Source organism: Heterodontus francisci, chromosome 24 (assembly GCF_036365525.1).
Source record: "Heterodontus francisci isolate sHetFra1 chromosome 24, sHetFra1.hap1, whole genome shotgun sequence".
Taxonomy (NCBI): Eukaryota; Metazoa; Chordata; class Chondrichthyes; order Heterodontiformes; family Heterodontidae; genus Heterodontus; species Heterodontus francisci.
Window position 1 is genome coordinate 49,003,042 of NC_090394.1, and position 23,371 is coordinate 49,026,412.

Consider the following 23,371-nt stretch of genomic DNA (forward strand, 5'->3'; position numbering starts at 1 on the left):
GTCTCCGAATAAGGAGCAGGCCATTTAGGACTGAGATGAGGAGGAACTTGAAATTCAACACTTCTCAGCCTCTCACCATTTCTTCACTCAGACGGTGGTGAATCTTTGGAATTCTCTGCCCCAGAGGGCTGTGGAGGCTCAGTCGTTGAGTATGCTCAAGACTGAGATTGATAGATTTCTACATATTAAAAACATCAAGGGTTACAGGGATAGTGCAGGAAAATGGTGTCGGAGTAGAAGATCAGCCATTATCTCATTGAATGGCGGAGCGGGGTCAAAGGGCTGAATGGCCTACTCCTGCTGCTGCTTCTTATGTTCTTGTGTTTATATACTGCAGTTTTGTCCAGCATAATAGACCTGGGCGGTCTGTAGCATGATGTGGAGCCACAATTGTAACTAAATAATAGACAGTTGTTCTTTTGTGCCATCATTATATCCAACGCTGAATCCAATTTTTTTTTCTCTTTTGGGAGGGAGGATGAAGAATGCTGCCCTGAATAATAGGGACTCTAGTGGTAATAGCAAGTCTCATTATAGTAAAATACAGAGAACGAGAGGTCAAATCTCAACATGGCAGTTTGAAAAATTGAATTTTTAAAATCTGAAAATAAGAAGCTAGTGTCAGTAAAAAAAATATAATGTTGCTATTGGATTATCATAACTGGCTCATTAATGTCTTTTAGGGAAGAAAACCTGCAATCCTGACTCAGTCACACTTTGTGAGTTCAGTCCCACATTAACATGTTTTATCCTTATTTGCCCTCTGAAGCGACCAAGCAAGCAACCCAAGAGTTCACACGCAGGCTGCGCACAAGTCAGCCCCTTTAAGTTATCATACGTGCGCAGCTGCACAAAAAAATTTAAAGGGCCCTGCACACTAAAACAAATTGCCCACACATCAGCAAAAAAAAAATTAACTGGTAAGTTGCTAGCATGGCACCCAATTTTATCAAATCAGGGCAACTATGGATCTTGTCAATGTTGTCTACGTCCTGAAAATTCATTCTAAAAATGGTGCTATGACTTCTATATCCTGTACATTTTCTGGGTCATTTTGAAATACCAGGTCCATGTGAGAAACATCTTTCATGACGTCCTTGATGCATTGGATCAAGATGCAGTCATGCACTTCATTAACCAACTCTGACTCTAAACCTCTTGGATTTTCCCAGTTTATATTAGGTTGATTGACGTCTCCCATTTAAATAACTTTCTTATTCTCACATACCCTTATTATCTCTTCACAAAGAAAATTGTCCTCCTGCATTGCTAACCTATGGCATACCCCTAATGTTGCATGGATTTCTTACTATTTGAGATGTATAACTGGAGTAGTCATTTTACAGCTTTATATTTCCCACAGGATCAAGTTATTTTACATCCCAAGTGTCTCTGATGTAAAGAGCTACACCACTTCCTTTTCTCTCATCTCTGTCTATTCTAAACATATTATGCCCCTAAATGTAGCATTTATTTATATCCTCTGGATTTCGCTATGTTTAACTGATATTATTAATGATTCTCACTCTCTCTCCAAGTACTGTTCCCCCTCTCCTTCAAGCCTACCATTAGCACCCCTCTCCTCAAAAAAACAGCCTTTGTTCTCTCTCCCATTGGCAGGTGTACCTTCAGCTTTCAAGGCCCTAAGCTCTGAAATTCCCTCCTTAAACCTCTCTGCCTCTCTATCTCTCTTTCCTCCTTTAAGTTAGAGTCATAGAGTTTGACAGCACAGAAACAGGCCCTTCGGCCCAACGTGCCTGCGCTGACCATCAAGCACCTGTCCGAACTAATCCCATTTCCCCGCACTTGGCCCGTAGCCTCGTATGTTATGATGTTTCAAGTGTTCATATAAATACTTCTTGAATGTTATGAGTGTTCCTCCCTCTACCACCTCTTCAGGCAGTATGTTCCAGATTCCAACCACCCTCTGGGTGAAAAATCTTTTTCCTCAACTCCCCTCTAAACCTTCTGCCCTTACCTTAAATCTATACCCCCTAGTTATTGACCTCTCGGTTAAGAGAAAAGTTTCTTCCTATCTATCATATCAATGCCCCTCATAATTTTGTATACCTCAATAGGGTCCCCCCTCAGCCTTCTCCACTCCAAGGAAAACAACCCCAGCCTATCCAGTCTGTCTTCATAACTGAAATGCTCCAGCTCATACAACATCCTGGTGAATCTCCTCTGCACCTTCTCCATTGCAATCACATCCTTCCTATAGTGTGGCGACCAGAACTGTACATAGTACTCCAGCTGTGGCCTAACCAGGGTTTTGTACAGCTCCATCATAGCCTCCCTGTTCTTACATTCTATGCCTCGGCTAATAAAGGCAAGTATACCATATGCCTTCTTAACCACCTTATCTACCTGTGCTGCTGTCTTCAGTGATCTATGGTCGAGGTCCCTCTGACTCTCTGTACTCCCTAGGGTCCTACCATCCATTGTATATTCCCTTGCCTTGTTGGTCCTCCCAAAGTGCATCACCTCACACTTCTCAGGGTTAAACTCCATTTGCCACTGCTCCGCGTATCTTACCAGCCCATCAATATTGTCCTGTTGTCTAAGGCTTTCTTCCTCACTATTTACGACACCACCAATTTTCGTGTCGTCTGCGAACTTACTGATCATACCTCCTATATTCGCGTCTAAATCATTAATGTACACTACTGGGATCAGTGCTGGGACCTTTGCTCTTTGTAGTATATATAAATGATTTGGAGGAAAATGTAGCTGGTCTGATTAGTAAGTTTGAGGACGACACAAAGGTTGGTGGAGTTGCGGACAGTGATGAGGATTGTCAGAGGATACAGCAGGATATAGATCGGTTGGAGACTTGGGCGGAGAAATGGCAGATGGAGTTTAATCCGGACAAATGTGAGGTAATGCATTTTGGAAGGTCTAATGCAGGTGGGAAGTATATAGTAAATGGCAGAACCCTTAGGAGTATTGACAGGCAGAGAGATCTGGGCGTACAGGTCCACAAGTCACTGAAAGTGGCAACGCAGGTAGATAAGGTAGTCAAGAAGGCATACGGCATGCTTGCCTTCATCGGTCGGGGCATAAAGTATAAAAATTGGCAAGTCATGCTGCAGCTGTACAGAACTTTAGTCAGGCTACACTTAGAATATTGCGTGCAATTCTGGTCGCCACACTACCAGAAGGACGTGGAGGCTTTGGAGAGGGTACAGAAGAGGTTTACCAGGATGTTGCCTGGTCTGGAGGGCATTAGCTATGAGGAGAGGTTGGAAAAACTCGGATTGTTTTCACTGGAAAGACAGAGGTGGAGGGGCGACATGATAGAGGTTTACAAAGTTATGAGCGGCATGGACAGAGTGGATAGTCAGAAGCTTTTTCCCAGGGTGGAAGAGTCAGTTACTAGGGGATATAGGTTTAAGGTGAGAGGGGCAAAGTTTAGAGGGGATGTGCGAGGCAAGTTCTTTACACAGAGGGTGGTGAGTGCCTGGAACTTGCTGCCGGGGGAGGTGGTGGAAGCAGGTACAATAGTGACGTTTAAGAAGTATCTTGACAAATACATGAATAGGATGGGGATAGAGGGATACGGTCCCCGGAGTTGCAGAAGGTTTTAGTTTAGGCAGGCATCAAGATCGGCGCAGGTTCCTGTGCTGTACTGTTCTTTGTTCTACACACAGTAAGGGTCCCAGTAAGTTCTTCTGTAAAACCTACCTTTTTGGCCAAGCTTTTGGTCATCTACCTTAATATCTCCCTGCGTGTCAAATTTTCCTTTTTAACACCCCTGTGAAACATCCCTGGGATGTTTTTATTCCGTTAAAGGAGCTTTATAAATATATTATTGTTGCTGTTGTTTCTTATTCCCATCACATTGTACTTCCCTACTGCTACTATGATTCTAGCAAAACAAAATAATTGAGAGTGAAGTCGGCTTCATCTGTGCCAATCAATAGAAGTATTGCAAATTAACCATTGGTCATGTACTCTGTAGTTTAGAGATGTAAAGTTACACATTAACAAGGGATGATTATGTTACGATGAGTATGAGCCATAAATGGACATTGATAAGAAATTTGTTACAGTTAATCTATATAAAATAGCGCTCTTATAACATTTTTGTTATCTTTGGATTCAATTCGGGAAGGTTGAGCTCAAGAAATTTAAACTCAAGAAACACTGTTTCCTGGCCAAGTTAACTCGGTTGTATGTACTTTAATTTGTTTAAGGGACTAATAAAATCATAGAATCAGAGACAGCACAGAAATGCTTTAAATAGAACTTTGCTTGTGACTGTATTGTCTTGTCTTTCTTCAATTCCCACATCAACTAGCGAATTAATACCCGAAGCACGATACAGTGCTTTTAAAGCGATAAAAACATATTTCCAGGGAAAGAGTTCATTTATTAATGTCACCAATGGCTCAGCTGGTAGTCATCTGGCCTGTGAGGTAGAAGGCTTGTGGGTTCCAATCCTGCTCCAGGACTTCAGCACAAAAATAAATTTCAGCTGATGCTCTAATGCAGTACTGAGGGAGTGTTGCACTACTGGAGGTGTTTTTTAGATGAGATGTTAAACCAAGGCCCCTTCTGCCCTCTAAGGTAGCTGTAAAAGGTTCGATGTCTCTATTACTCCCTCAGATGTTGGTGAGAATATAGTGAAGTAGTCACACATACAATACTCTTTTCCAACAAAGGTCTTTATTTATTTAGTATACAGAATCGATCCAACATACATAGGTGCATGCAGAGGCCAGTCGACTACAGTACACACTCACTGACAAAAACAATCAAAGGCTTACAGCTAAAGTCCCATCATCCAATCATACATACCAGATACACAGATCTCACATTCCTTAGGTGTCAGTCTTATAGCCTCTTGCATCATTTATTTTTGGCCATCTAGGGGCTTAACCTTGGTACCAGTACATCCAGCAATTTGCTGCCTCTGCCTGTGAGAGTATCCAATATCCAACCCCAGGGTCCTATTAACCTTTTATTAGCCCATACATTTAACACTAAAGAATCATCTAAACCAGCGTGGTTTATTCCTCTCACATGTTCCAACACGATCTCATGACACTATTTCAAAGAAGAGCAGGAGTGTTATCCCTGGTGTCCTGCCCAATATTTACTCCTCAATCAACATCACAATAAATATATTCTTTGATCGTTATCACAATGCTGTTTGTGGGAACTTGCTATGTGTGTAAATTGGCTGTCACGTTTCCTACAACAGTAACTACAGTGGTTTTCGGAACTATCAGCACAACAGCTGGTGGTACAAAACCACAAGTAAAGATACTCAAATACAGATGACCAAAGCTTTATAAGATAAATACGATAACATTTGCTAATATCACGTAATCAGAATGCCCGGTGATCAAACCTCCAGGAATGTCTTGAACCAGATTTTTGAACCCTTTTGGAACAATGGGCAGCACAGTTTTGCAGTGGTTAGCACCGCAGCCTCACAGCTCCAGCGACCCAGGTTCAATTCTGGGTACTGCCTGTGTGGAGTTTGCAAGTTCTCCCTGTGACTGTGTGGGTTTTTGCCGGGTGCTCCGGTTTCCTCCCACAGCCAAAGACTTGCAGGTTGATGGGTAAATTGGCCATTATAAATTGCCCCTACTATAGGTAGGTGGTAGGGGAATATAGGGAAGGTGGGAATGTGGTAGGAGTGTAGGATTAGTATAAATAGGTGGTCAGCACTACATGAACTGCTATGCCTGTGCTGGATATGCGTGATGCCAATATCATCACCCTCTATAAAAACAAAGGTGACCGCGGTGACTGCAACAACTACCGTGGAATCTCCCTGCTCAGCATAGTGGGGAAAGTCTTTGCTCGAGTCGCTCTGAACAGGCTCCAGAAGCTGGCCGAGCACGTCTACCCTGAGGCACAGTGTGGCTTTCGTGCAGAGAGATCGACCGTTGACATGCTGTTCTCCCTTCGTCAGATACAGGAGAAATGCCGTAAACAACAGATGCCCCTCTACATTGCTTTCATTGATCTCACCAAAGCCTTTGACCTCGTCAGCAGACGTGGTCTCTTCAGACTACTAGAAAAGATTGGATGCCCACCAAAGCTATTAAGTATCATCACCTCATTCCATGACAATATGAAAGGCACAATTCAACATGGTGGCTCCTCATCAGAGCCCTTTCCTATCCTGAGTGGCGTGAAACAGGGCTGTGTTCTCGCACCCACACTTTTTGGGATTTTCTTCTCCCTGCTGCTTTCACATGCGTTCAAGTCCTCTGAAGAAGGAATTTTCCTCCACACAAGATCAGGGGGCAGGTTGTTCAACCTTGCCCGTCTAAGAGCGAAGTCCAAAGTACGGAAAGTCCTCATCAGGGAACTCCTCTTTGCTGACGATGCTGCTTTAACATCTCACACTGAAGAGTGTCTGCAGAGTCTCATCGACAGGTTTGCGGCTGCCTGCAATGAATTTGGCCTAACCATCAGCCTCAAGAAAACGAAAATCATGGGGCAGGACGTCAGAAATGCTCCATCCATCAATATTGGCGACCACGCTCTGGAAGTGGTTCAAGAGTTCACCTACCTAGGCTCAACTATCACCAGTAACCTGTCTCTAGATGCAGAAATCAACAAGCGCATGGGAAAGGCTTCCACTGCTATGTCCAGAGTGGCCAAGAGAGTGTGGGAAAATGGCGCACTGACACGGAACACAAAAGTCCGAGTGTATCAGGCCTGTGTCCTCAGTACCTTGCTCTATGGCAGCGAGGCCTGGACAACGTATGTCAACCAAGAGCGACGTCTCAATTCATTCCATCTTCGCTGCCTCCGGAAAATACTTGGCATCAGGTGGCAGGACCGTATCTCCAACGCAGAAGTCCTCGAGGCGGCCAACATCCCCAGCTTGTACACACTACTGAGTCAGCGGCGCTTGAGATGGCTTGGCCATGTGAGCTGCATGGAAGATGGCAGGATCCCCAAAGACACATTGTACAGCGAGCTCGCCACAGGCATCAGACCCACCGGCCGTCCATGTCTCCGCTTTAAAGACGTCTGCAAACGCGACATGAAATCCTGTGACATTGATCACAAGTCGTGGGAGTCAGTTGCCAGCGTTCGCCAGAGCTGGCGGGCAGCCATAAAGACGGGGCTAAAATGTGGCGAGTCGAAGAGACTTAGTAGTTGGCAGGAAAAAAGACAGAGGCGCAAGGGGAGAGCCAACTGTGCAACAGCTGCGACAAACAAATATCTCTGCAGCACCTGTGGAAGAGCCTGTCACTCTAGAATTGGCCTTTCTAGCCACTCCAGGCGCTGCTTCACAAACCACTGACCACCTCCAGGCGCGTATCCATTGTCTCTCGAGATAAGGAGGCCAAAGAAGATGGTCAGCACAGACTCGGTGGGCCGAAGGGCCTGTTTCAGTGCTGTATCTCTAAATAAATAAATAGAACACAGGAGACCCTATGTGGCAAAGGAACTAAGGCCTGAAAGGCTCGAGTCATAAGAATGTTAACCTCTGACCTGATCTCAAACCACCTGTTGTTGAGGTCAAGTCCTAAATCTTCTTTGTAAAAGTTGAAATATCTGCTAAATATAATTTTCTGCTACAAAAAGGCGGACACTTTCTGAACAACTCTTAACACTTTCCTTCCCCTTTATGTTATGGGGGCGGCTCTGCCAACTGCATTATTTAGTACAATTGTATCTGTCATGATGAAATTATTTCCAGGGCTGTTTTGCCAGTTATTGAGGTTGAGCAGCAGGAGGAACCGCAGTGCGCGCCTCTATCTGCTGGGAGGCAATGTTAGAGTGACGGACCGCGGGGAAGGCGATTGATGCGGAGTCAGTAACCGAGCGGGTGAGGAGGGGGCGGCGCTTTTATCGCGGTGATCGTTTGGTTTAAATGTAAAATGACCCAGACACACACTAGTCACAATCCTGTTTATGCTTTCCGGCTGTTAATAGCTGTCCCTTTCTCTCTAGTTGAAGTGCGTGAAGTTGTCAGAGCCCAGGTTTAATCGCGGCTCCCGGCTCATCCTCTCTCCCCGCATGGAGGGGGAGGGTGTGTGTGACTGGGGTTAAACCTACTGAACAACAGTTACTCAGCACTTCAGCATTTATTGCTGGCAATGCACTGAATACTGTTGGCACCTGAAGTCACAAGTTAATCACCTGCTTTGTTAATATGTGCAGGATACTGCAAATCTAGCAACAACTGCAGATTTTATTTTATACCTGCCTTGTGCCAGCAAGTTGCCACTTAAATTTGATGCTGAAATGACCTGGGACATGCCTCATTAACGGTCACCTGCTGTGTGGTGCACAATTAATTCACAGCTCGGACCACCAACTCTGGTTGGATAGTCCTGGAGTTTTCATCTCCCGCCTCCGACCGCCCTCTCCAGTCAACCAGCCTTGTCACCCCATCTTCAATGTTTTAGTAACTAATAAATAGTGTTCAAAATCAATCAGAAAAACACATAACTGCCTTTAAAATCTGGTTGTGATTTTTCTCCCTGGTTGCTCACAGCAATGTCAGTGACACTAATCATTGATTGCTGGAGACTCGAGGACAATCTGAGAAGGTGACAACCCTATGCACACCCTCTTGTTGAATTACGGCATGTTTATGCACTATTCTTGACATTTGTAGATACCTGTGAAATGTGAAATGATTCATTTTGGTAGGAAGAACAGGGAGAGATGATATAGAATAAAGGGTACAATTCTAAAGGGGGTGCAGAAGCAGAGGGACCTAGGTATATATGTGCATAAGTCATTGAAGGTAGCAGCACAGGTTGAGAGAGCGGTTAATAAAGCATACAGTATCCTGGGCTTTATTAATTGGGGCATAGAGTACAAAAGCAAGGAAGTTATGTTGAACTTGTATAAGACACGAGTTCGTCCTCAGCTAGAGTATTGCGTTCAATTCTGTGTGCCTCACTTGAGGAAAGACATGAGGGCATTGGAGAAAGTACAGAAAAGATTCACAAGAATGGTTCCACGGATGAGGAATTTCAGTTATGAAGATAGATTGGAGAAGTTAGCACTGTTTTCGTTGGAGAAGAGAAGGCAGAGAGGTGATTTGATAGAGGTGTTCAAAATCATAAGGGTCTGGACAGAGTAGATAGAGAGAAACTGTTCCCACTCATGACAGGATCAAGAACGAGAGGGGACAGATTTAAAGTATTTGGTAAGAGAAGCAAAAGTGACATCAGGAAAAACTTTTTCACTAAGCGAGTGGTTAAGGTCTGGAATGTGCTGCCTGAGAATGTGGTGGAGGCAGGTTCAGTTGAAGCATTCAAAAGGGAATTCGACAATTACATAAAAAGGAAGAATGTGCAGGGTTATGGGAGAAGGCAGGGGAATGGAACTGAGGGAATTGCTCTTTCAGAGAGCTACTGTGGACACCATGGCCAAATGACCTCCTTCTACGCTGTAACAATTCTGTGTCCTGGTCTGTAGATGCATGAAGGAACCAGCAGGTGGACTCAGAGCACCTCTGGTACAGCCTGGCCTGCCCCGCAGTGTTAGTCTTTTAAATCCAAAAAGCACAAGACATGGGAGTTTCCTTCCTATTGCGGCACTGTTACGACTAAGGGGAGAAAATTACAGTGCCAAAACAATAGCTAAAAGACTCCCAGATACTTAACAAAAAAAAAAGTTAAGGAATGGGCTGAAAATTGTACAAAGACTCTTAAATGATCTTCTGTGTACAGTCAGTATCCAGCAACCTAGAACACCTGTTTTATACAGGGAAGGCGTAGGTAAATAATGCAGGCACAAACATTAGGAAGTTGTGTGGATGATTAATGACAATTAGAGCATTAGTAAATGGAAATGAAGCTCTCACGTGTACCAAGTGGGAGCTAACTTAGGCCATCAGTTCTGCAACCAGAAATGTATACTACACACTAAGTACAGTAGATAGGCATTTAATGTTACAGATTCCCAACCCTCTTTCCAATTGGTTATGCCCAAAAATCAAGAGTAAATGATCAGAAAATCTAAGCTCGTGTACTGCAAAGTGTTGACAACCACCCTGTACAAGCAGGAAAGTTGTTTCTCACCTGACAATTGGTGAAAGTAGCAACCACTGGTCGAAAACAAAAAAATTAAAATGACTGCACATGCAGTTGATTTCATGAGATGTTTTCTACCACATTGGAACTGGAATATGGTGGTATTTTACCACTTCAGGAAGCAGTTTTACAACATAGGACGTGTTGTATGTTAGATTTCACCAGGACTGATGATGAAAAACTACTTTAAAATAATAATGCAATTGAACTGTCAATATTTTTGAGTGTAAGAAGTGGAACATTAAACAGAAAGGTAGTATTTAATTTATTTTCCCATCATTAAATTAATAGTTCAACTTTGCATTATCTGACTTCATTATTAAAGCCTTATTAATCTCAGGTACAAAACACTCGATTGGTAAGAAAAATAGTTCAACATGGAGCTGGGCTTCATCAAATGTTCATATATGACTCTGGAAGTTACTGAAAGTATTCAAAATGTTTCTTGCCTGTTTTAGTAAATTAAACTGAAACATTATTGTGACTTTAGGAAAACAATGCTTTTAGCAGAATTATTTTCAAAATATTGAGTGGATTTTTTGGTGCTTATTTATCATTAAATTATTTTTTATTTTATGGGCAAGTATTAGTTTGCTATATTTCTGCATTTGCAGTATTTTGCCACTCTGCGATGCTGAATCAGACAGAGGGAATGCATGGATTCTATCACATTCAGGAGTGATACAGTGCTTTCTGATGTCCACATGTACACACCAAACATTAGGCACCTGATGGTGAGACTAAATGCAGTTGGACAACCAGGTACTGTCTGAGAATAATGTTACATCATATTTTCCATTATACTCACATTTGGCTGTTCTCACTACTACTACTGGGATTTTGTTGAAGCAGGTGAAACAAATAGAAGATACCCCAATAAGACAGGTACAAATTTTGCAAAGATAATTTCCTCCTCTTTGCTTCCTACTTAATGACAATTTCTTAAACTGGAAAAATTATAATAGATTCCTGTTAACGGTTTTGGATTTTCAGTGACCACTTCTATAAGTGAGCTTCATGCCCTTTGCAAATTAGAGTGTGTCTTTATCTGCTCAGTATCTAATTAAATGTAGTGCAACTGTAAGATCAAACAAATATCCCTTGTGATTGCATTCTCTCTGACTGAAGTATATCACGTGTAACCACGTGACCTCCTCTTGGCAGTTGGATGAATATTCATTCAGACTAAGGTTCAAGCTATAAACCAAGAGACACTACTTGGTATAAACCGTGTACTTACATTGGTTACAATGTTTAACAATCTCCTTAATGCCAAGCCAAAAAAGTTGCTTTTTCCCATACTACCTTTCAACATAACAGTTGAAATGCAGTGGTTTACTTCTTACATGGCATAGCTAGATCTAGCTCATTTTCTTTTTTGCTTTAAAATCCCTAGTATAACAGCCAAGTATAAACCCACACTTGAAAGCACCTGGCTATAGAGCTGTCCATCAAAATAATATTTGGTCCTGTGCTTCTCACAGGCCTGGCCCAGGTCTTCACCACAACCGCATTTGCCAATCAAAACCACTACACTGGGATGCCAGTTAACTAGGATGTTTGGAATTGAATGAGATGTTCTGATATATTGACTTGTGCCAAGTTGTCTGAATTACCTGGTAGATGGAGAAACTGTGTAAATGGGAGGAGGATTGGTAACTAGAGGATGTAGAATTAGGACATTTGGCAAGAAATTCAGGGGAGGATGAGAATATATTATATGCGGTGAGTTGTTATGATCTAGAATGCATTGCCTGAAATGGTGGTGGAAGCAGATTCTGTAGTAACTTTCAAAAGGGAATTGGATATACTTAAAAAGGGCTATGGGAAAAGAATAGGGGTTGGGACTGGTTGGATAGGTTTCAAGGAGCTGGCATAGGCATAATAGGCTGAATGGCCCCTTCTGTGCTATATGATTCTATGGGTTCCCAACCCGCTGCCGTGACACCTCACAGCCTGTCTGTACCCGACCAGGGTGTCAAGCTGACCAAGACATAATTATATCTAAACAGAAAGCTGTTAGGAAATGCTTCTAAAGTGTAATGCATCTGAAGTGACTCCTTTTTCCATCCCAGTCTAGTAAATTTCTGTAACTTGTAGAAACAGTATCCAACATTAGAGAAACCAATCTATAATCCAACAGACAAAAATGCATAATTTGTCACAATTTTCATATGATAAAATTATTAAAATTTTACTAAATTAAGGAATTGAACTTGCATTGTTTTTATCATTTAAGCAACTTTTATAATCTGTTATATTTATGCAACTAATACATCATTGGTGTTATAAAAATGTACATTAATGCTTTGAAATTGGTGACATGTTGCACATTAACCACTTAAAACTACTATAAATTCTTTCTTTAAATTCATTTTGCAGTTTTTGTTTCAAAGTTCAAAATCCTACAGAATATTAATGTAAGCAGCGAAGATGATTTAGGGGACTTGAGCAATGAAGATAACAGAGCTCTTGTTGATGTAGATAATACTTTAACTGGTCAGGTTGGTTGCAGCAAAATTGCTGCAAATGAAAAGAAAGTTGACAAGAGAAAGGAGACAGCGCACACTGAAATCCTGCTAGATGACGATGGAGATCTGGATGTTATTCGCAGACCTATTGACTTCCTTCATTCCTGTGAAAAAAATCTACGGAGGGAGAAAGTGTATCCCACAATCATAAGTAAAGGAGAGGAATTTTCCTGTGAGGAGAATGATGAGGACTGCAGTATTTGCAATGAGATCAGAATAGGTAAGTCAGTAAAACTGCTCTTATGCATTGCTGTGGTGGTATCACGTGATGGAAAAAATCACATTATTGAATTCTCAGAACTTATTAATTAGAATTTATAAATTGTGAATCTAATTAAGTTGAATTTTTAAAAATCTGGTTGAGTAAAATATTTTTCCTGCTTATGGCCGACAATGACTGTCTTTATTGATAAACTGTTGCAGGGTAGACTGTGGTTCCTTTACCTTGGTTGGACCAGATCTGGAGTACTGTCAGCAGTTTTGGGCACCACACCTTTGTCAATCTGTTAATTGTGTATCAATTGTTTGATTATATGCAGGTGGAGGATGTTAATTGGGGTCTTACTTGAGCACTTATAACCAGACGCTTACTGAGATTGGTGGAGGGTTTTGAGTGAGGAGCTACATGTTTGTAATCCTTTTACCCTGCACAATAATTGTGAAACTGAGTAAAGATAGGTTCCAGCATTATCCTTCCATAATGAGCTTTCTGGAGTTTGACACATTAGGAAGGATATATTGGCCTTGGAGGGAGTGTAGGTTTACCAGAGTGACAGCTGGACTTCAAGGACTAAATTACGTAGAGAGATGACGCAAACTAGAGTTGGATTCCCTAGAAGCTTAAGAGGTGATTTGATTGAAGTTTTTAAGATGTTAAGAGGAAGCTCATAGGGTAGAGAGAAATTATTTCTGCTAGTTGAGGAGTCTAGGAACTGGGTAGGGGTGGGTGTAGTATAAAAATTAGAACCAGATCTTTCAGGAGTGAATTGGGAAATGCTACTATCCACAGAGGGAGTTAGAAGTTTGGAATTCTCTTCTGTAAATGGCAATTGATAGGTCAATTGTTAATTTTAAATCTGAGATTGATGGGTTTTTACTAGCCAGAGATGTTGAGGGATATGGTACAAAGGCAGGTTTATGGAGTTAGTTTGGAGATCAGCCATGATCTCTTTGAATGGTAGAACAGGCTCGAGTCGCTAAATGGCCTCCTCCTGTTCTAATACTCCTATGTTCAGCTTTTATACTGAAAATCAACTGCAGAACTTGTGTATGTCTTATAATCTTTCAAACATTTTAAGATTATTTGGACTGAGAATCTGAGGGCCTCTGACAAACTGCCATTATAAGTCTGGCAGAAGGGCTGCAAATTAGCCCATGGCATGAATAAAAAAGAAATAAAAAAAGAGTGGCGTAGTGGTTAGCACCACAGCCTCACAGCTCCAGTGACCCGGGTTCAATTCTGGCTACTGCCTGTGTGGAGTTTGTAAGTTCTCCCTGTGTCTGCGTGGGTTTCCTCCCACAGCCAAAAGACTTGCAGGTTGATAGGTAAATTGGCCATTATAAATTGCCCCTAGTATAGGTAGGTGGTAGGGGAATATAGGGACAGGTGAGGATGTGGTAGGAATATGGGATTAGTGTAGGATTAGTATAAATGGGCAGTTAATGGTCGGCACAGACTCGGTGGGCCGAAGGGCCTGTTTCAGTGTTGTATCTCTAAATCTAAATCAAAAAATCAAATAAAAGACATAAATTGGATGTTTTTTTTTTCTGAACTATATTGCTTTATTTTGTTTAAAATCTTACTTTAGAAATTAGAAATTTTAGTTACTGTGTGGAAGAAAAATGGCAGTTTTTTAAAGGAGTATTTTGGATGATTTATGGTGGAGACAATACAGCACCATGTGGTGGTATGACAGAACTGTGACAAGATTAACATTGGATATCCGATTTGAACCACTACCTACTACAATATATAATAACACAGGAATCATAAGATAGGATATTTTATAAGGACAGAAGCATTATATCATGTAATGCACTATTAATTTGCTACTAAAATGTGTTGCTTTAAGTTAGCCTGGTGTTATCATTGTGCATTTTTCCAATCAATGTTCAGGACAGACTGGCTTTCCTTTTCTAATTGTTTAAGGCCACAGATAAATCAATCTGCCTATGAATATGATGTAATGTTGCATACATGCACACCTTCTGTCAGCTCTTTCTATGATAAATTTTGATGTCTATATTAATCATGGGAACTGACTATGTAAACTTCTTGCACTGCAATTACACCTTTCCCCCAGTAGAAACAATGGTACCACTGGAGGGAGCTTGCAGGTGCAGTGTGACAAGTTTACATAAGCAATTTCCATTATAAACATGGAACTGGAATTTTTGATGGTAATATGAAAATAAGAACTGAATATATAGCTTTAAAATGGGGACTGAAGTATGTCTGTGGATCTGATCCAATTATCCTCTACACATGGTCTTAACTGTTTGTGTCCATGCCACAGGAGATCAATTAGTTTTAAGTAAAGAGGCAGAGGTAAATCAGAGTTTAATTGTTGTTTGATCAAGGAGTTTGAGGTTGGAAAGTGCTTGTTAATTTCAGCTGTAGATCGGAGCTCCTCCACACATGTGAACACTGGGCACTTGGGATGTACAAGCAACCCTTGTACCCAGCATTGTTGTGGTTCAAATGATGAAGTATTTCTGTTATTTCCATAATTACAATATGCCTGCCTATGTATGGTAGGCATATAGTATATTCCCTGCTATTTCTGGTAGAGGAGAGCAAGGAACTGATGGAGCAGCTGTCAAAGAATTTCCCACCAAATGTTCTCAAGATTCACTGAGGAGTTAGTGTAACTCAAGCAGAAAATCCAGGTTTAAAGTATTACTCTGCTCTTAAAGTGTAGCTTTGTGTCATTTAATGCCACAGTTTCTAATAGGTCAGCAAACAGTGAGAGTTCATTCAAAGATTAATTATTGTTCAGCATGGACATTAGCACTCTGGCATTGAACCTGCTGAGATTTTGTTTTCTTGGAAAGTTTCTTGTTGATTGCAATTTGAAGTATGACGCAGCAATTTGCATTAGATGGTGTGTGATAGTCATCTAAAGGGTGTTGGACAGGAAGTACACATACAGAAGGGTTTTGTAGTGTGTGTGAATAACAGGAGTGATATCTTGGGGTATGGAGGGGTGATGTTGGGGAACATGGTAAGCTCTTGAGTGCTGTGATATGCAATCATGGAGTGGCAGGTGGTGGATATGACTATAGTTAAGGGTGTCAGGGCCTGCAAGAAATGGGAGTGGAATATTACAGTCTGGGAGCATTGGGAAAGGGGAAACTTGGGTTGTGGCCTACTGCAGGGAAATGCTTGGGAGCAGAGTGTGTGGTCCCTGGACATGGGAATAGTGTGCTGAGAATTTTCGTGTCATTGATGGAGGACACGGTCCAGCAGTATTGTGTTTGCATACTGGAAATATTTTGGTAGGAAAGGGATGCAGGATTCTTCCTGACTACAGCCCTCTCCCACAAGTTTTAAATCACTCTCAAAACTGGATTTCCTAGAATTGAGCTGGGAGCTGTCCTTATTTAAAACAATTAGTATACTTATACTTGCCAACAGTATAAGCACACCATGTACTTTAAACAGTTAAGAAATAGCTTTCAGGTGAGTGCCACAATGGATGTTTGCTGTAACTCCTATCTGTTCCAAGAAAGTCCTGCATTCCAAGCAGTAATCTAGGAAACAACTTTAAATTCTTTTAAAGAATAGATTATAGCTAGGAACACACCAGTCTGGCCTTTGTCAGGATAGGGTTGGGTTGACAGTGGTGAGAGTATACCAGATCTTGCAACAGCCGTAACTCATGAGCAGCAAATAAGGACAGGACGCTAGCTCCTGTGGATTCTTCAGGAGTAGAAAGGGGAACTGTTAGTGGTCAATTGTATGAGAAAGGCCAAACATCAGGAAAAGGCCTTAGGTGTGTGGTTCTATAATGCAATAGGGAAAGTAAACAAAAATTTGCAAGAGATATCAAATCTCACAGTAAAGACTTTTATAAATGTATTAAGAGAAAGAGTAGTAAAGGGGAATATGGGCCCATTAATAGTTGCAAGTGAGAGTATAATGGATAATAAGTAAAAGGCAAATCTGTTAAGTGAGTACTTTATCCATTTTCACAGTGGAAGAAGAGAAAATAGCACAAAGGAACCTAAAATTGTCAAGTGGAGGAAATTAGTGGATTTAATATGTTAAAAAAGATAGTAATGGAAAAATGGGACTTAAGGTAGAGAAATCTCCAGGACCTGCTGGTTTCCCCCTTTAGGGTAGTAAAAGAAATAGCCGAAGAAATTACAAATGCATTAGTCATAATTTTCCAGAGCTTTCAAGGTGCAAGAATTGTGTTTTGGATTGAAACGTTGCAAATGTTGTTCCATTATTTAAGACATGAGGGAAGGAAAAAGCAGGAAATTACAGCCCTGTCATTACAAAGTCAATTGTGGGGAAGCTACTGGAATCTATTATCAGGAAGAGAGTCTGAACATTTGACACACATGAGCTGATCAACAAGAGTCATCATGAAGTAGTGAAGGGTAGGGCATGTCTGACTAATCTAGTTTAACCTTTTGAGGAGGTTGTGAATAAGATCGATAGAGGAGTGTCTATGGATGTTGTCTATATGGACTTCCAGAAGACCTTTTGGTTAGGTTTTGCACAAAGAAACTGATCAGAAATAAGAACACATGGAATTGGAGGTAACTTTGGGACATGGGTTGATAATTGGTTGTAAAAACTCTTTTGGGTTCGAACATGGAATCCCTAACAGCTCCTCAGCTGTACACTGAGGCTGTATCCTGGGCCTTTTAAGGTTTGTTTAAGGTGGGGTGAGGGCTGTCTAATTAGATAATCATTGCTGTTAAGAACTTGTTAGATTAGATCTGTCCTTCAGATGAAATGTCACTGTCAATTACTTCAACCTATACAGTGACTGAAATTCCGGTCAATTTCAATGAGTCATCAATGTGTAGTCATTAATGAAATTGCTTCATAGTCTCGGTCTGTTTTTCCATCAAAACACAGTGGGTGGCGCAGTGGTTAGCACCGCAGCCTCACAGCTCCAGCGACCCGGGTTCAGTTCTGGGTACTGCCTGTGTGGAGTTTGCAAGTTCTCCCTGTGACCGTGTGGGTTTCCGCTGGGTGTTCCGGTTTCCTCCCACAGCCAAAGACTTGCAGGTTGATAGGTAAATTGGTCTTTGTAAATTGCCCCTAGTGTAGGTAGGTGGTAGGAGAATGGTGGGGATGTGGTAGGGAATATGGGATTAATGTAGGATTAGTATAAATGGGTGGTTGTTGGTCAGCACAGACTCGGTGGGCCGAAGGGCCTGTATCAGTGCTGTATCTGTAAATAAAAAAATAAGATAAATAAACAACCAGCAGTTTGAACAATAGCTTTTTACCGACTTGATAGTTGGAGAAATGGCACCCTGTTATTTCAACCGTTCGATTTCTCAGTAGTGATTCCTTGGGGGGATCCACTAGCTGTCTCATCTTCATGTGGAATTCTTGACTCATCAACAGCCGTTTCAATGCAGCCATGTAAAAGATTTATATTTTTTTGGAACTACACACCTCACCATTTTGCCCATTGAGTAGCCTCTGGTCTCTCTCACCTTTCTTGGCACCAGGTCATCAATACGTTGCTGATTTCACGACATAAACTTTATCAATCCCTGACTTGAAATCCAGTTTTACCCACATGTTGTCTCCTCTACTCTGCATGTATATCGAAGCATAGCTATCTTAATCTAGCATGTAGGCAAATGACCTATGTAGCTTAGTTTCACAATGCCTATTTGCTTGCCACTCCAAACCCAGGTCCACCACTTCCATTTCCCCTTCTCTCTTTACCCTTAGCCACAATCATGTCTCCTTTCTTTTCTCCGCCCTTAGGTACTCTGCCTGCACATATTGCAATTCTTCATTTCGTTTCGTACTTTCATGCTGCATTCCAAGAAGCTTGACTTCCTTTTTAAATCCTACAGCTTCCCTCTTTGCCTCTTCTGGTATCCTCCAAAAGGCCCACCATGGCACATGTCACTGCCTTCTAACAAGTAGTAACTCCAGTTGCCCCATTCTATTCTCTTCCCACCCTGCCCACCTTCCGGGATAATCTTGCCAACCTCCTTCCCGTTTCTCGCATTAATCCCAGCTCTGACCCTGTGGACTGTGCCAGTAGATTGGCTATCACTGCTGTTCTGCATTTACCTTGTGAAAGATTTATATTTTTTTGGAACTACACACCTCACCATTTTGCCCATTGAGTAGCCACTTGTGAATAAGGCTGTGAAGTTATTGTGGATGATCAGATTGATATCATGGCACTGATGGAGATATAGCTGAGGGGTGATGGCACCTTTCCCCTTATTAAAGCTTCCCCACCTGGCTATATCTTCTACTACTTGCCCCTCTCAAACCTTCATGTCGGTGGTATAGCCCGAATCTCTAATTCACACCTTGGTCTATTTCCCTACTCCTCTGGCAACCTTTCCTCCTTTTGAATATTTCACCTTATTCCACCCTTCATGCCTCTCATTTAAAATCCCTGTTCTGTACCGCCCAGCCAAATATCACTTCAAATTTCTCACTGAAATATATTTTCTACTTTCTTCCCTCAGCCTCTGCACTGAGCGACTTCCTATGCTCAATGATTTCAACCTCCATCACAACTCTTCTCTCTCCTCTGAGTTTACTGCCCTCCTTTCCTCCCTAAATCTCTCCCTCCAAATAAACTCTCCTACCCATATTCACAGCCTCCTGCTTGATCTGGTCATCTCACATGACTTTGCTACTATCATTGATAAGGCAATCTCTGCACATTTCCTTGTATTGCTCTCTTCCTTCCCTCTCCCAATCCTCCTCCTATCTGCTGCTGGAAAAAAAGTCTCCCTCAAGTCATTTGCCACTGTGTTTTCAAATTCCAAACTATCTAGCCTTTGGCTTTCAATTCATCATGCCATTTCTACAGCTATTGATTCTTCTTTCACTCACCCAAATCATTTCCCCAGTCTACCCCTCATCTCTGCTCCCTTTAGTTCAGGGGCTGCAAATTTGAACGTCTTGGGTGAACAACTGGCTTAACCATCCATTGCCAGATTTTAAACTAGTTTGGCAGGTGGATGGGGACCTGAGGGTAGACTCAGTTGGGACAAAATCAGAAATGAAAATAGAAGGCAGAAAATTAATGAATGAGTCTGGACGACAGAGGGTACAAGGATTAGAAAATAAGAGTTTGGCAGTGCTCAAGGGTACCTATTTCAATGCAAGGAGTATAGCAAATAAAGCAGATGAGCTGAGGGCACAGATAGACATATGGCAATGTGATATCATAGCTATTACCAAAACATGGTTTAGGGAGGGACAGGAATGACAGCTGAACATTCCTGGTTATATGGCTTTCAGATGGGATAGGGAGGGGGATAAGAAAGGAGGGGGAGTGGCAGTTCTGGTCAAAGAAACTGTTACAGCTGTGAGGAGGGATGATATGTTGGAAGATTTGTCAAATGAGGCCATATGGATTGAGCTAAGGAGCAAAAAAGGGGCAATCACACTGTTGGGAGTGTACTATAGACCTTCAAACAGTCAGAGGGTGATAGAAGAGCAGATATGTAGCCAAATCTCTAAGAAGTGCAATAACAATAGGGCAGTAATAGTAGGGGATTTTAACTACCCCAATATTAACTGGGATAGTTTTAGTGTGAAAGGAATTGAGGGAGCAGAATTCTTGAGGTGCATTCAGGAGAGCTTTTTTGTTGAATAGGTAGCAAGTCCAACAAGAGAGGATGCACTTTTAGACTTAGTTTTAGGAAATGAAGATGGGCAGGTGGAAGGAGTGGCAGTGGGAGAACATTGTGGTGGTAGTGATCATAATTCTGTCAGTTTTAACAATTATGGAAAAGACAAGAGAGAGAACGGAAATTAGGGTTCTCAATTGGGGCAAGGCCAATTTTACTAAACTGAGGAGTGATTTAGTAAAAGTGGACTGGAAACAGCTACTTCAAGATAAATCAGTGTCAGAACAGTAGGAGACATTCAAAGGGGAAATTCAAGGGGTTCAGAGTAAACATGTTCCCACAAAGAAAAAGGGTGAAGCGGCCAAATCTAGAGCCCCAAGGATGTCAAGGAGCCTACAGGGTAAGATAAGGCAGAAAAGGAAAGTTTATGTCCGACACCGAAAACTCAATACTACAGAAAGCTGAGAGCAGTATAGAAATGGAGGGGTGAAATCAAAAAGGAAATTAGGAAAGCAAAGAGAGGGCATGAAAGAATATTGGCAAGCAAAATCAAGATAAACCCAAAGATGTTTTATCAATACATTAAGAGTAAGAGGATAACTAAGGAAAGAGTAGGGCCCATAAAAAGGTAACATAGAAAATAGGACCAAGAGCAAGTCATTCGGCCCTTCGGGCCTGCTCCGCCATTCAAAAAAGATCGTGGCTGATTGTCTAATTCAGTACCCTGTTCCCGCTTTCTCCCCATATTCCTTGATCCCTTTGGCATTAAGAAATATATCTATCTCCTTCTTGAATATATTTAATGACTTGGCCTCCATTGCCTTCTGCGGTAGAGAATTCCACAGGTTCACCACCCTCTGAGTGAAGAAATTTCTCCTCATCTCGGTTCTAAATGGCATACTCCATATCCTGAGATTGTGATCCCTGCTTCTGGACTCCCCAGCCATCGGGAAAATCCTCCCTGCATCTAGCCTGTCTAGTCTTGTTAGAATTTTATAGGTTTTTATGAGATCCCTTCTCATTCTTCTAAACTCCAGTGAATATAGGCCAAGTTGACCCAATCTCTCCTTATACGTCAATCCTGTTATCCCGGGAATCAGCTTAGTAAATCTTCTTTGCACTCCCTCCATGGTAAGAACATCTTTCCTCAGATAAGGAGACCAAAACTGCACACAATACTCCTGATGTGGTTTCACCATGGCCCTGTATAACTGCAGTAAGACATCCTTGCTCCGGTACTCAAAGCCTCTTGCAATGAAGGCCAACATACCATTTGCCTTCCTAACTGCTTGCTGCACCTGAATGCTTGCTTTCAGCGACTGATGTACAAGGACACCCAGGTCTCGTTGCAACTCCCCCTTTCCCAATCTGTCACCATTCAGATAATCTGCCTTTCTGTTTTTACAACAAAAATGGATAACCTCACATTTATCCATGTTACACTGCATCTGCCATGCATTTGCCCACTCACCCAACTTGTCCAAATCACATTGGAGCCTCTTTGCATCCTCCTCACACCCCCCAGCCCCGCCCCCCCCCCAGCTTTGTGTCATCTGCAAAGTTGGAAATGTTACATTTAGTTCCCTCACCCAAGGCATTAATATATATTGTGAATAGCTGGGGACAAGCATTGATCCCTGCGGTACCCTGCTAGTCACTGCCTGCCACCCGGAAAAAGACCTGTTTATTCCTACTCTCTGTTTCCTGTCTGTCAACCAATTCTCAATCCATGCCAGTATATTACCCTCAATCCCATATGCTTTAATTTTGCACACTAACTTCTTATGTGGGACCTTATCAAAAGCCTGCTGAAAATCCAAATACACCATATCCACTGGTTCTCCCTTATCTGTTCTACTAGTTACATCCTCAAAAAACTCCAGTAGATTTGTTAAGCATGATTTTCCTTTTGTAAACCCATGGCGAGTCGAAGAGACTTAGTAGTTGGCAGGAAAAAAGACAGAGGCGCAAGGGGAGAGCCAACTGTGCAACAGCCCCACAAGATAAGGAGGCCCAAAAGAAAGAAAGAAAGAAGAAACCCATGCTGAATTTGCCCAATCCGGTTTATGTTTTCCAGGTGTTCTGCTATCACATCCTTTATAATAGACGCTAGCATTTTCCCCACTACTAATGTAAGGCTAAATGGTCTGTAATTCCCTATTTTTTCTCTTCCTCTTTTTTTTTAAATCGTCGGGTTACATTGACCATCCTCCAATCTGTAGGAACTGCTCTAGAGTCTACAAATTTTGGAAGGTGACCACCAATGCATCCACTATTTCCAGGGCCACTCCCTTTAGTACTCTGGGATGTAGATGATCAGGCCCAGGGAATTTGTCAGCTTTTAACCACATTAATTTCCCTAGCACTAGTTTTTTACTAATACTGATTTCCTTCAGTTCCTCCCTCTCATTAGACCCTTGTAACCTATGTGTAAGGGCAGAAGATATTGGCATTGTTCTTAATCAATACTTTGTGCCTGTCTTCACAAAAGAGGGGGACAATACAGATATTGTAGTTAAGGCGGAAGAGTGTGAAGTATTGAATGTGATAAACATAGGGAGAGAGGAAGTATTAATGGGATTAGTATCCTTGAAAGTTGATAAATCACCAGGACCAAATGAAATGTATCCTAGGCTGTTAAAAGAAGCAAGAGAAGAAATAGCAGACGTTCTGACCATCATTTTCCAGTCCTCACTGGATGCAGGTGAGGTGACAGAGGATTGGAGAACTGCTAACGTTGTACCTCTGTTTAAAAAGGGAGCAAAAGATAGACCGAATAATTACAGGCCAGTCAGTCTAACCTCAGTAGTGGGCAAATTATTGGAATCTATTCTGAGAGACTGTCACTTAGAAAGGCACAGGTTAATCAAGGATAGTCAGCATGGATTTGTTAAGGGAAGATCTTGTTTGACCAACTTGATTGAATTTTTTTGAAGAAGTAACAAGGAATACATATAAGGGTAGTGCCGTTGATGTGGTCTTCATGGATTTTAGCAAGGCTTTTGA

The 23,371-nt window shown here is 41.8% G+C and overlaps 1 protein-coding gene across 5 annotated transcripts in view; it reads left to right on the plus strand.

The window, feature by feature from the left end:
- mettl22 (methyltransferase 22, Kin17 lysine) overlaps positions 1–23,371 on the plus strand; it is a 112,575-nt gene that overhangs the window by 13,791 nt on the left and 75,413 nt on the right. For 2 of the 5 annotated variants that reach the window (XM_068056132.1, XM_068056130.1), the window contains exons 1-3: positions 7,629–7,804; positions 10,643–10,790; positions 12,411–12,779. In XM_068056132.1, the coding sequence (XP_067912233.1) occupies positions 10,685–10,790; positions 12,411–12,779 (475 nt within the window). In that variant the 5' untranslated portion in view covers positions 7,629–7,804; positions 10,643–10,684. Of the gene's footprint in view, positions 1–7,628; positions 7,805–8,704; positions 9,027–10,642; positions 10,791–12,410; positions 12,780–23,371 lie in introns of those variants that run through there. The other 3 variants (XM_068056127.1, XM_068056129.1, XM_068056128.1) reach the window with 3 other exon arrangements.